The sequence below is a fragment of the Bubalus bubalis genome, chromosome 23, assembly GCF_019923935.1.
Source record: "Bubalus bubalis isolate 160015118507 breed Murrah chromosome 23, NDDB_SH_1, whole genome shotgun sequence".
In the NCBI taxonomy this organism is placed as follows: Eukaryota; Metazoa; Chordata; class Mammalia; order Artiodactyla; family Bovidae; genus Bubalus; species Bubalus bubalis.
The window spans coordinates 35,520,336-35,534,832 of NC_059179.1; the positions used below are offsets into that span (position 1 = coordinate 35,520,336).

The following is a 14,497-nucleotide window of genomic DNA, read 5'->3' on the forward strand; positions in this document are numbered from 1 at the left end:
AAGAAATGGCAACCCACTCCAGTATTCTTGCCTGGAAAATCCCATGGACAGAGGAGCCTGGTTGGCTACTGTCCATGGGGTTGCAAAGAGTCGGACACGACTGAGTGACTTGACTATCACTATATTAATATATAGTATAACACTGTATAGTACTTTACCATTTACTAGGTGTGTTCATATATTAGTCTGCTTGGACTGTCATCCCAGCTCTGAAATGGGCATTGACAAGTAGTTTGATTATTCCCATCTTACAGGTGACAAAACTGAGTCACAGAGGTTAATGTCACACAAAGGTAACTAATATATAGGTGGCAGAATTTGGAATCAGACTCAATAGTCTGTGAGTCTTAGGTCCCAAGCTACCTTATTTATTTTCTTAGGGACCTATATTTTTATTTATTATTTCTTTATATTTTATAAGTAATTTAAAAATTTTAATCAAGGAGTACTGAAAGTTTTATAATAAACTGTTGCATCTCCTGCTCCTCTTCCCTATTCCCTAAGAGAAAGTAGCTTTCAACTCTTTTCTTCAGTGTCATGTACTTATTCTACTAGTTCTGTATTTATCAGCTTTGAACTTGTAATCATTTCTTATTAAAGAATTAAGATTTAGCACTATCCTCCTTTACTCTGCTCCCATCTTTTTAATATAGACATTTTATAGATTTTTGGTTAAATCAATAGTGTGCGTGCTTAGTCACTCAGTCATGTCTCACTCTTTGTGACATTTTGGGCTGTAGCCTGCTAGGCTCTTCTGTTCATGAGATTTTTCAGGCAAGAACCCTTTCTCCTCCAGGGGATCTTCCTGACCCAGGAATCATACTCACGTCTCCTGTGTCTCCTGTATTGCAGACAGATTCTTTTCCTGCTGAGCTATGGGAAAGAAAAGAAAGTCTTAGTCACTCAGTCATGTCCTAGCCCATGGACTGTAGCCCACCAGGCTCCTCTGTACACGGGATTTCCCAGCATGAGTACTGGAGCGCGTTGCCATTTCCTTCTTTAGGGGATCTTCCAGAGCCAGGGATCTAAGGCAGTTTTCCCACATTTCAGGTAGATTCTTTACCATCTGAGACACAGGGGAAGCCATGGAGGAAGTCCCCAAATCAACAGAGTTTGCATTATTATGACTATGTAAGTATAATTTCCTGCTGAACCATCTCATGAAGGTTTCCTTTTTCTCATTCTTTCTTTTTTTCTCTAGCCTACGATTGGTTCATTTTGTTCATTTACTTAGGTCTCTGTTGGCTTATTCCATCTTCTACCCAAATACTCCAAGATCTGTCACATATTGTTAATATTTTTTTTCCAAAAGCTCCAAAAGTTTCAAGCACTCATATCCGTTACTTATCTAGATACCTCACTCCCCAGCCTCTGCTGGGGCACTGCTGTGCACCATCCTAGGATATCCTTTCACAGTTCTCTTATATTCAGCCTCTTGTCCCTTTGTTTCATTCTTCAGGAGTTTCCTAAAGAAGGGTCCCTTAGGAGATACAATTTATGGAGGTTTGTGTGTCTGAAAATGTCTTTATCCTCATACTTGCGGACACCATTGCATTTGCCTGTCTCCTTCCTCTCTCTCTTCTCCACTCCCCCCATATATGTGAGTCTGTTAATCTCAGTGTTTTAGGAATCTGGAGTCTCAGTCTAGTTCTGGGAAATTTTCTTATGTTGAATAAATTAATCTAGATAATTTTTTTTTCTGCTCCTACATTGGAGTTGTGCATTAATGAACCATTACATTAATAAATGTCCTCATATGATAAATGCTTAATTTATAATCATACATCATCATTAATGAAGCTTCTAATTTTCATCAGATCAGATCAGTCGCTCAGTCATGTCCGACGCTTTGTGACCCCATGAATCGCAGCACGCCAGGCCTCCCTGTCCATCACCAACTCCCGGAGTTCACCCAGACTCACGTCCATCGAGTCGGTGATGCCATCCAGCCATCTCATCCTCTGTCGTCCCCTTCTCCTTCTGCCCCTAATCCCTCCCAGCACCAGAGTCTTTTCCAATGAGTCAACTCTTCGCCTGAGGTGGCCAAAGGACTGGAGTTTCAGCTTTAGCATCATTCCTTCCAAAGAAATCCCAGGGCTGATCTCCTTCAGAATGGACTGGTTGGATCTCCTTGCAGTCCAAGGGACTCTCAAGAGTCTTCTCCAACACCACAGTTCAAAAGCATCAATTCTTCGGTGCTCAGTCTTCTTCACAGTCCAACTCTCACATCCATACATGACCACAGGAAAAACCATAGCCTTGACTAGACGAACCTTTGTTGGCAAAGTAATGTCTCTGCTTTTCAATATGCTATCTAGGTTGGTCATAACTTTCCTTCAAGGAGTAAGCGTCTTTTAATTTCATGGCTGCAGTCACCATCTGTAGTGATTTTGGAGCCCAGAAAAATAAAGTCTGACACTGTTTCCACTGTTTCCCCATCTATTTCCCATGAAGTGGTGGGACCGGATGCCATGATCTTTGTTTTCTGAATGTTGAGTTTTAAGCCAACTTTTTCACTCTCCACTTTCACTTTCATCAAGAGGCTCTTCAGTTCCTCTTCACTTTCTGCCATAAGGATGGTGTCATCTGCATATCTGAGGTTATTGATATTTCTCCCGGCAATCTTGATTCCAGCTTGTGTTTCTTCCAGTCCAGTGTTTCTCATGATGTACTCTGCATAGAAGTTAAATAAACAGGGTGACAATATACAGCCTTGACGAACTCCTTGATGCCTTGTCTTTTATTCTAATTTCTAGATGATTTCCTATATTTATCTACATTTATTTAAAATGCAACTTTCTATTGCATTTTAATTTTGGCTGTCCTGTTTTTTTTTTTTGTTTTTTTTTTAATGTTCTCTGAGTGTCCTTTTATGTTTTTAAGACTATCCAGTACTTATTTCATGGTTGCAAAACTTTCTTTTATTGCTTTGACTGTGTTTTCTCTAATTTCTTTTTCTCTGTTTTGGTTTCTGTATTTTATGTCAGATGAACTTTTGCTGTCTATATATAAGAAAGAGTCATAAGAAAAAGGATTGAATTGGGCTTACTGACTAGCAGGCTCCATTGGGCTTCATTCATTTGCCATCTGATTGGGAGACCCCAAATGACAGTATCTTTTCTTGTGGACCATTCAATTTTTGCTGATAAGCGTCCTTCAGGTTTCTGCCTGGAGGTTATTCAGTTGGCTATAGGTGTTCTGGGAATAGGTAGGCAAAGGAGGCAAGGAAATGATATCATTCAATATATAGATTTTCACTTAATCTCTCCATTTTTAACTATGTACCTCCTCACTGCCTCCTTCCATCATCTCTGGTGCCCCAAATCTGAAACCTCTTTGATTTAATTTCTTAAGAGCTTTAACCTCCTGTCAGTTGGGCCTGGGTTAGTTTTAGCTGCTTGGGGTGAGGAAAGGTACTGTGGGTCCTTATGTTACCTTAATCATTTACCCTGTTTTCATCCTAAAGCCCCATCTTTACTTTCCATGATAACTCTTGCCTCTGAATCTTGACTTTCCTGGGGTATTCAGGAGAAACCGGCTTCTTATTATAATTTATCTTTGCAGGAATGTATTTCTCCACTCAGTTTCCTCCTTCCAATGAATTGACTCTTCCAAATGCATGGATACCTGTCATCTACTACTTACTTGGTTCTATTCTCATTTTCTTTGTGACTGTGAGTTTATACCTTTAAAAGTTAAAAAAAAAAAGTTCTTTTTTTCCTCCCATGTTGGTAAAGTTCAGAGGAGGAGTAAATGCATACTTAGTCCACTATGTTTAACAAGACGTCCTAGCCCATATTTTTATTGAATTGTTTCACAAAAGACACATTTTTGCAACTGAGTGCTGGCAATCAACTTTTTTGGGTAACAAGTCTGAATATTTAGGATAAAAAGTTTAAACATGCTCATTTTATTTCCCAGTTTTAAACAAAAATGTATTAGTCCAGCAGAGTATATTTAGAATTGTTGGACTTATTTCCTTGGATTTACTTATAACAATATGTTTGAAATGTGTTAAGTTGAAAAAATTGGCAGGATCAGTCTGTATGTGTGTGTTTGCAAGTGTGACAGCAGGAGAAACTGCTAGAAGAAAAGAATGAATCCAAGAGAAAGCAGCATGTTTGATTTTGGTTGTGGAGGGGAGGCGGGGTTTCAGGTCAGAGCCGTATCAATATTTCAATATGATCAATATACTTAAATGAGTATTTAAAGGTGATATTTTTCCCCCTATGCTCAAAACTCATAGACCATTCATACTCTATCAGTGTCTTAAAATACTGCCCCATTTGCACTAAGGGTCCCTTTGAATTAATGCATTTCTGGTTCTTTGGGCCACACTAGCTACAGCTCTCATTACCTTGGCTGCTTTCAGAAGCCTCCCATGAGCCAAATAATGAACAATAACCAGAGTAGAGATCATTCTTCAATCAAGCAACTGAGAAGGGGCTGCTTTGGTTCATAAGTTCAAATAGGATCTTTTACTTTATTTTGAATAGCAATCAACAGAGCAATGGATCTATAATTTCTCTTGTTCTTTAAAAGCAAAATCATTTGCATTTCCTTCAATTTGGCAACATGAAGTCTCAGACTTTCCCTTTTATATTATAGACCCATTGTTAGGTGGTACGAATGGAAATGGAACACACTCCCCCTAATATTTAAGGCTAATTGTTGAGCAAATATACTTTATCTTTCCCCTTGGAGCAAATTTAATAGATACTTTCAAAATCTTAACAGTTTCATTCTACTTCAGTAAAAGTGACTTTTCCCGCACTATCTCTTTGGAGTAAATTTTCACTTTTCTGCTGGATTTATGACTGTTATTACCAATACTATGAATTATTGTAGTGTCATGTAGCACAGCTTGGATGCTGACTCTCCTTCTTTGGAAAAAAGAGAAAGCATCATGTTGGAGTTTTAAAATTTCTTGATCAAAGAAGATATTGAAACATTTGTCAAGATTCTGGGCAAGTTTTATCACTGACTCTTTTGTGAGACCACTGTAAATCATTTAAGTTTTCTGTGTCTACATTTGTAAAATATGTGACATTCAACTGTATAAGGAACTCCCAGTCTAGTGAGCCTAATAAAAGATAAGCTTATCCAGGGGTAGAAATCATGTTTTATTCATCTTTGTTTTCTCTTGCTTAAATTCATAATAGTTACTCAGTAAATGCTGACTGAAAGAGTTTGAAAGAAAAATAGGACATAGGGCAAGTGAAAATCCTGTGAGATCCTTCTGAGAACAATTTTATATAAATTTAATATATTCAGCTTGATTCTAAAGGCAATGTTGAGAGGAGGCCTGTAGGGCCGCATGTTCTTCAGTGTAACGTAAAGTACTGAGCTGATTATAGTGGTTAGAAGATTAAAAGATGTATATTTTTAATGGACAAACCCTTTGCTTAAATATTGCCTACAGTCAGTAAGTGGCTGAGCAGTGATCTCTCTTGTTAAAGTGGCTCCTGTGTACCCTTTGCACTACCTTTGCACTCAGTGATGGTTTTAAGAGCTTGGCCACTTTCCACGTGTCTGAAAGCACCTCTACATTAGACATGAGAAGGATGTGGTTGACTTTAAACTTTGGCTGGCATGAGCGGAATGGAGAAAGCCACAAGGGATTGTTCATGCATGGCTAATACTAGAGACTTGTGATTTTGCCTTCATGGAAATTAAAATGTGTGATCTAGAACAATATCCTCCTTTTACATTTTTTTCCAAAATGTTCTCCTCTCCTCATTTCAACTAATCTCTAAGGGACAAACTGATATGGAAAAGTTGTGAGGTGAAGGAGCTGTCCTAATTTTTAGGTTTGAGGAGGACATTTCTGGTTCTGCTACTTTGGGGGAATTGTGATTTGTTTGTTATATAAACGAAAATCATGGTTTTCCTTTTCCTTTTTTTTACTTCCGAAGGAGTCACCTCTTTCTTGACCTTTTTTCCCCTCCTTAAGTCATTGCTGAGGTATTTGCAAACCAAGCCAATACTTACATTTTATTCACCAAACTAGAACAAAGCATCTGCTAATAGAAACAGCCTGTTAAACAGTTGAAAAAGCACACAAGTCAGAAGACTTGTGTTTAAAGTGCGGTTCATTGCTTACTTCTAATATGTCATTGACAAATCTTTGGACCTTTTTGAGTCTTTCTATTCTCATCTGCAAAATGGGGTTAATGGAGGATTTCATCTACAAAGTGGGGGTAACAGAGATTAAAACAGATGACGTGGGTACATTATGCCCCAAATAAACACGAGTTCAATCTTAACAATAATATTATGACTGTGTGGTTACAATAAAAACTTTTTCTGCTTTTGCTGTCAGAAATGCCTTTGGTAGATTTCAAATTCTTTTCCATACTGCCTGCTCTTTGGTGGGGATCCAATAACATTGCTGTAACTCGAGTGTCCATGGCTGCATTTCATCTTTCTCAAGGGTTCAAATAGCCTGTTCAGAGAAGGTACGAAGGTACAAAGCAAAAATTTCAGCATATGCCATCAAATCTTGGAAAGTCATCTAAAGGAGGAAAGCCTGCCACCGAGGAAGTTAAAAAAAAAAAAAGGCTCTTTTCTGGGCATCATTTCTGCCCTTCTGGAAAAAAAAAAAAAAAAAAAGCCCCGATGTTGCAATATTTTTCATGGCAGAATATTGTCCCAGATGGAGAAGGAAAAACTGACAAGCAGAAAAGGAGATACCTGGGGTTCTGAGGCAGCGTCGGAGGGGTGCGGCGCGCCGGGGGGGGGTCTCAGAACCTCGCCGCTCTTTGTTGGGGGCGGGGGAGTCATTATTTCCGTGGAAGAAATGACACCGTCCCCCACCCCCCACCGCCCCGAGAGGTCCTTCGTCGGCGGATCGGGCTCCGCGACCCCCGCCGTCCCTCGCCCCCGCCCCTCCCAGTTCTTGCGGACCCCTCAACGTGGTCGGACTGCGGTGCCTTTAAGACTTTTGCCTGCTGCACATGCTCAGCTCTTTGTGTGTTGTTGTAGTTTTTCTCTTTTAAGAAAAAAAGAAGAAATAGGCTGGAGGATGGGACGGAGGAAGGGGCGGGGGGAGCGCTGGGGGAAAAACGCTGCACTTTTACCGCTGTAGACAGTGGCCTGGAAGGGTTTCTTTTCTGCTGAAGCTGCGAAGCCGGTCCCACTCTGATCTTTCGTTTGCGGCGGGGTGTCGCGGGGTTGGTGCGGGGGGGAGATCCGGAGGCGCGGGGGCCGGGTTCTCCGGGGCCCCGAGGGGAAGTGCACCGCGGGCGCTGGGGGCCACACCTGGGCGGGGGGCCGGTCTCCCCTCCCGCGGCGGGCCGGGCGGGGTGGGTGCGCGCGCGCGCGCGCGCGCCGGGGGGGAGTCCCGGGTCTCTGTAGGGGCGGGGCGAGACCACGCGCAGGGCCCGGCGGGGAGGAGCGGAGGCCCGCGTGCGAGCGGGAGGTGGCCCCGCACCCTGCGGGCCCTAGAGGCAGCCCTGGCGTCTGGCTAAAGCGGCACCGAAGAGCAGATGGCTGCTGGGGGGCCGCCGAAGGCCGGCCGGGCGGGACGAGGCTGAAGCCCCGCTTCCCGAGTACCCCCTCCCGCGGTGGGCGCGCCCACCTCGGGGGGCTCCCGTGGCCCTCCGCCCTCCCGGGCGCGCGCGGCGGGGAGCCCAGGCTGTTGGCCCGAGCGGCGGGCGAGGCGGGGCCGCGCGCAGGGTCCCCTCCCCCTCCCGCAGGTCCCCGCCTCCGGCCCGGTCCGGGGCGCCACGGCGGTGGGCTCGGCCTGCAGCGGACAAGGTCAGCGGACGGAGAGGCGATGCCCGAGCGCGACTGCAGGGAGCCGAGCGGAGGCGAGCGCGGCTGGGATCTGCCCGTCCGGACCGGGGAGCGGGACTGGGGCAGGCGCCGGTGAGGAGGAGGAGCGGCGGCGGCGGCGCGGTGCTTTCCTCTCCGGCCGGGTTTCCCCTCTGGAGCATCCCTGTCGGCGCCCGCGAGCGCAGCCCCGCCGGCCCGGGGCGCTGGGGAAGATGGAGCCGGGGGGCCGGGCCCGCACTGGCCCCCCGCAGCCGGCGGCCCCGGGGCCGTGGAGGGCTCGGCCGGCAGGCGGCGGCGGCGGCGGCGGCGGCGGGGGCGCCTCCTCCTGGCTGCTGGACGGGAACAGCTGGCTGCTGTGCTATGGCCTTATCTACCTGGCGCTCTACGCGCAGGTGTCCCAGTCCAAACCCTGCGAAAGGACCGGCTCCTGCTTCTCGGGCCGCTGTGTCAACTCCACCTGCCTCTGCGACCCGGGCTGGGTGGGCGACCAGTGCCAGCACTGCCAGGGCAGGTTCAAGTAAGTGCTTTCGCCGGACCCCGAACCTCAGCCTTGCCCCGCAGCGTCGCGGCCTCCTCCCCCACCCTCGTCCCTTCTTGGTCCGGGGTCCCCGGGCTGGGAGCGGCCCCCAGCGCTGCCTTCCTCCGGGCCCCGCGCCTCGGAGATCCCGACCCTGCCCCCAGCGCCCGGCACGACCGCCGTGGACGCGAAGCCACTCTGGGTGGTCTACCTGTCCGCTGCCCGTCTTTTTCCCTGATCGTCAAAAATTTCGCACTCAGTTACGGTGCCAAACACCATTTTGTTAGCGGACACTATTTTTCAATAAAAAATGATGCACGTAAGTCATGAAATACTTGCGCATAGTGAAGCGTTCAAACATTGCAGAAGTGTAAAGGTTAAAAGTTCTGGTCTGCCGGTATCTCCCTCTTCCCCAGCCTACTCCCTTCTCTAGAGGTAACCCCTGCTAACTTGTTAGTGTATTTAGTAACAGTGATCATAAGTCGAATTTATGATGACCTTACTATGTGCCAAACACTGTTCTGAGTGCCTTACGTGGGTTATCACATTTGTTCCTTAAAGAGTTCCTAGTAACAGGATTCCTATACAGGTTTTACAGAGAGAAATCGTGGTAATGAATTTAAGTAATTTGCCCAAGATTACACAGTACTGATGGCAGAATTGTGATCCAAATCAGCTAGCCTAACTCCAGAACGTTTACTTTTAGCCAGTATTACTGTGCTGAATTGTGCGAACAGAATCTTGGATTGAGAAATACAGAGTGACTTTGAGTTAGATAAAGGGATGAAATACCTGGACTTTATAATGTGGTGGCGATAATAGATATTCCTAACTGGTTATTTAACTATCAGCTATTGTGTGGAAGCATCACTTCGGTTTTTCGGAAGCTTAAGGCCCTAAAGGAGCTTGCTTTACAGCAGTAAAAATACTTGTCCCCCATTGGTTCATGTGTATTGCGTGGCTGCCTGATATGAAAAGAAATGGATGAGTGTGGGGCAGCAGCAGATAAAATACTTGAGACTAATAGGGTATCCATCTGACAACTTGTGCAGAACAGTCCTTTAAGTAAGTCAACTTCTGTGTCATCCAGATAGTTCAGATCGAGTTTGCTGGCTGGGTTAGTGGCTCAGAAATTGCATTCTGTGGGTTACTTATTGTCACAGTGATAGCCAAGTCTAAGTGGAGTGTCTCTTGGGTTCTAAGGCAGAGATGAGAATATGGTTCACCTTTGTTGTTGTTTAGTTACCAAGTCCTGACCAGACTCTTTGCAAACCCATGAACTGTATATTCCACCAGGCTCCTTTTCCCATAAGATTTCCCAGGCAGGAATACTCGAGTGGGTTGCCATTTCCTTCTCCAGGGGATCCTCCCCACTCCGGGATCAAACCTGTGCCAGGGCATTGGCAGATGTATTCTTTACCACTGAGCCACCAGGGAAGCCAATGGTTCCCTTTACTTACATATCAAAAGAAAATTTCCTGGGAGTTTTAAACAGCGTATTTTCCTTTTTTTTTTAAACTTGCCGGTTAAGACAAGTCCTTGAAACCTTATTGTAAAAATGTATTTTTTAAAAGGGGATTTTTAAATTTAAGTAGATCGTACTGTTTAATTAACAGCAAGATTTTGGAAGTGAAATCTCAGAATGAAATTTTATGAAATTCTTTTGTAGAAGTTGAAATGTTTCCTAGCTTTGTAATTTCACAAATTAGTGTAATACTCTTGTTTTTTAAAATACTTTAAAAAATTTAGTAGAGTTACTAATTAAAAGTTTTAAAAAATGTTGCAAGACCCACAAAGATACTGTTTTGAACTGGGCTTGTTAGTAGTCTTTTTTACTTAAGTGTTCTTAAACTTTTGCTTTGATCGAAACAGCCAGCCCAGCCTCTTGACCTGGCAAGAGAGGATTTTGAACATAGAAACTGGTAGTCAGTAATAAAAAAAGCCACATACATTTTTTATATCAGTTTTTACATAAAGAGAAAGATTGCCTGATTCATATGTAATTTAGGGACATTGGCCTTTGGTTGGAATTGCTCTGTTTGTCTAAAGAGGACAAAAATTGCTGCAGTCCTGAGAAGCCTCTGTCTACATTGTATAGCAGTGGAATTGTTAATCAGCTAGATCAGCAGCCTGTAACCTCACTAGCAGATGTTGTCCCAGTTAGTAGGAAAGGTCACAGATCAAGTTAAAACCGGCTTGAATAGTATAGAGAGATGGTTGCTGTTCATAAACAGTACATTAGTGAGTAAAAGAGGAATAGTTTTTTTAAAATACAGATGTAGTTAAATAACAATAAACCCTGGACTAATCATTGAATATTCATTTCCTTGGAAGCTATTTCCTATGATTCATTGTACTCTATTAGTAAGTACTTTTTCATTCTCTGTGGAGTACCAGCTATTAATTAGAGTAAATACAACTGGTACAACTCTTTGTGTTTTGTTATATATACTCTTAGGGTAAAGAAGTATTTAATGTTAAAGGGACGAATCAATTTAGAAGAAAAGATTTCTTCCGGGTAAAGTACCTGCTAAGCTAAGAAAGGTTTCTTTCAGAATGTTGGCTTGTTTTATCCAATATTTGAAGTAATAACACAGTGGGAAAGACTTTTAACTGGAAATTCTCACTTCATTAATTATCTTGAAAATCTTTTACTAAACTGAAGGATAGCAACCTTGCACACAGACATCAAAAATGATCAATCTTGGTAAGCAGGTGTCAAAATTAATTGGCTGGTTCCATGGTAACTTAGCTCTTTTTTTCTAGTGTAGGGATTTCACTAGGGAATGAGTATTCTTCAAATGCTTCTTTAGAAGGGAAGATTGATGGTTGGGGGGAGAAATGCAGCAGCAAATATGTTATCAAAAGTGGTGCTTCAGTTCTCTTAGGATTGATTTCAGCCTTCTGTTTCCATTTGAAAAGAATAAAACTCTCAGATTATAGGCCATTCCTCAGCTAGGTAAAACAGAATGAACACCGATCTTTAGCCAAAGCTAGACTGAAAGACTTAGGACTGAGAATCAGAAAGGACAGTGCCAATTTGAAATACAGTAATCAAGGATATGATATATGAAATATATGCAAATTTGAATTACATTTACTTGGGCAGCATTGTATAACATTGGGCTAGAAAGCATTTTGCTACAAACTCTATTTAAATGAATAATACTCTGTTATAAGCTAGGTCTTTAGAATTATTTTTGTAGAGTAGTTGAGATTTATGTTTATATAAATTTATAATTTGAGTTCATACTTGGACATTTTTTTGCTTATATGACTTAGGAACCTAAGACTTCTAATTTCTCTTAGGTAAAGAGAATAGCTGAGATTAATGTTCTGAGATTGGAAAATACCTCATTATATTCTAAATATTTTATAAATCTAAATTTATTATTCAAGTATATTTGTTGAATAGTCCTCTAATCATCTATTAAATCTTGCTGTATGTTTAATGCATGCAGATTTTTTTAAACCTCTTTGATCAGTCGAATATGGATGATGAATTTCACACATTTATAATAGAAGTAATCCATTTCTATTTTAACAGCAAAATGAAGATATACTACCAGGAGTGAGGTTGCTGTTGTAAACAGAAAGCAGTAGCGTTAAATGTGTACATATTTTTCCTAAGTTACTGCTGAGACTCCCCAATATATGTGTGTATATACACATACATCATTTGGAATCCTTTTTAATAATAATAGGGAAGCTATCAGTAACTGTGATGTTTAAATTGCATGCTCCCTGTCCCCAAGTCTTTATTTCAAACTTAGATTCTAATATGTAATTTATATGCATGGGTTCTTTTCATGCTATTAAACTATGAAAATCACACAATGGAATTTTATAATAATTTAAATTGAGTGTTTCTGAGATCCCCAACTGATAAGTTACTTGGAGTAGCCTGGTTTTCAAGACCATGTGTCTGCATAATTTGGTTCCCTTAGCAGATGACTGACGCATTCTTCCAGCTTTCCTGCCTTTTAAAGTGCCTTCAAAGTGCCACATTGCTTTTGGACTCAGGGCATTTCACACATACTGTTACATCTCTCTGAGCCCTCTTTCCTGTGTGGTCTTTGCTTGACTGATTACTAAGCATCCTTCAAATTTTAGCATGTCCTAGTGTCTGAAGGAAGCTTTTCTAACTCTTCAGACTACGTGACTCCTCATTATATACTCTTAGAGCACTGTTTTTCCTTTGTAGCACTTTGAAAATGAATAATTAGAGTTGAAATTTTTTTCTAAAAAATTATTTTTAAGAGCTTAATCAAGGTATAATTGACATGCAGTAAACTACAGTTTAAAAAGCTCTGATGTATGTATGCCCCTATTAAGCTGTCATCACAGTCAAGATCCTAAAAATATTAGTCACTCTCAAAAGTTCCTGGTTGTTGTTCAGTTGCGTCCAACACTTTGCAGCTCCATGGACTGCAGCACGCCAGCCTTCCCTGTCTTTCACCATCTCCTGGAGTTTTCTCAAATTCATGTCCATTGAGTTGGTGATGTCATCCAGCCATCTCATCCTCTGCCGTCCCTTTCTTCTCCTACCTCCAATCTTTCTCAGCATCAGGGTCTTTTCCAGTGAGTCGGGCTCTTCGAATCAGGTGGCCAGGTATTGGAGCTTCAGCTTCAGCATCAGTCCTTCCAGTGAATATTCAGGGTTGATTTCCTCTCGGATTGACTTGATTTCATCTCCTTGCTGTCCAAGGGACTCTTTAAAGAGTCTTGTCCAGCACCATGGTTTGAAGGCATCAGTTCTTCCGTGCTCAGAATCCACCTGCACTGTGGGAGACCTGGGTTTGATACCTGGTTTGGAAAGATCCCTTGGAAAAGGGAAAGTCTACCCACTCCAGTATTCTGGCCTGGAGAATTCTGTGAACTATATAGTCCATAGGGTTGCAAAGAGTCAGACACGATTGAGCGACTTTCCTTTAACTTTCAATGACTAATGATGTTGAATATCTTGTCATGTGTTTACTTGCCATCTGTAGTTTCGTTTGGTGAGCTGTCTGTTCAGATCTTTTGCACATTTTTAAAATTGTTTTTTTCTTATTATTGATTTTTATAAGTTCTTTACATATTTTGCATACTATTTCCTTATAAGATATGTCATTTGCAAATATTTTCTTGCATGTTGGGGCTTGTCTTTTCATTCTCTTAACAGTTTTCAATGGATGGAAGTTTTAAATTGAATGAATTACAGCTTCTCAAGTTTTTCCTTTTATGGATTTTTTGTGTGTGTGTGTGTTAGTATCTAAGAAACCTTTGCCTAAATGAAAGATTTTCTTTCTTTCTTTTTTAGAATTTTTGTAGGTTTACGCTTTGCATTTAGGTTGAGTCCATTTTGATTTACTTCTGCATTTAGTTTCTGCTGTACAGTAAAATGAATCAGCTATATGTATACATATATCCCCTCTTTTTCTGACTTCCTCCCATTTAGATAACCACAGAGCATTCAGTAGAGTTCCCTGTGTTATATAGTAGGTTCTCATTAGTTGTCTATTTTATGCATAGTATCAAAGTGTATATGCTGCTGCTGCTGCTGCTGCTAAGTCTCTTCAGTCGTATCCGACTCTGTGCGACCCCATAGACGGCAGCCCACTAGGATTATATGCTGCTGCTGCTGCTGCTAAGTCTCTTCAGTCATGTCCGACTCTGTGCGACCCCATAGACGGCAGCCCACTAGGATCCCCCGTCCCTGGGATTCTCCAGGCAAGAACACCAGAGTGGGTTGCCATTTCCTTCTCCAATGCATGAAAGTGAAAAGTGAAAGGGAGGTCGCTCAGTCATGTCCAACCCTTTGCGACCCCATGGACTGTAGCCCACCAGGCTTCTTCGTCCATGGGATTTTCCAGGCAGGAGTACTGGAGTGGGTTGCCATTGCCTTCTCCTCAAAGTGTGTATGTGTTGATCCTAATCTCCCAATTCATTTTACACGCCCCCCCTCCATTTTTGTAGTTTGATTTTGTATCCTTAGATCTTCCTAAAATTACTTGTTTGTAGTAGTAGTAGTTTTTGTAGATTCCTTATGATTTTCTACATACTTGATTATGTTGTCTGCAAATAAAGATACTTTAAGCCCTTTCTCTGCAATCGAGATGCCTTTCATTTCTTTTCCTTGCCTTATTTCACTGGCTAGAACCTCCATTATAGTGATATATACAGATGATAAGGAGTAGTTGACTGTGTCTTGTTCCTGATTTA

At 42.3% G+C, this 14,497-nt stretch overlaps 1 protein-coding gene across 5 annotated transcripts in view; it reads left to right on the top strand.

The window, feature by feature from the left end:
• The first annotated feature begins 7,837 nt into the window (after positions 1 to 7,837).
• The window catches only part of ATRNL1 (attractin like 1), an 802,632-nt gene continuing 795,972 nt past the window's right edge, over positions 7,838 to 14,497 (top strand). For all 5 annotated transcript variants that reach the window (XM_025273995.3, XM_025273996.3, XM_044935104.2 and 2 more), the window contains exon 1: positions 7,838 to 8,293. In XM_025273995.3, the coding sequence (XP_025129780.3) occupies positions 7,989 to 8,293 (305 nt within the window). In that variant the 5' untranslated portion in view covers positions 7,838 to 7,988. The remainder of the gene's footprint in view (positions 8,294 to 14,497) is intronic.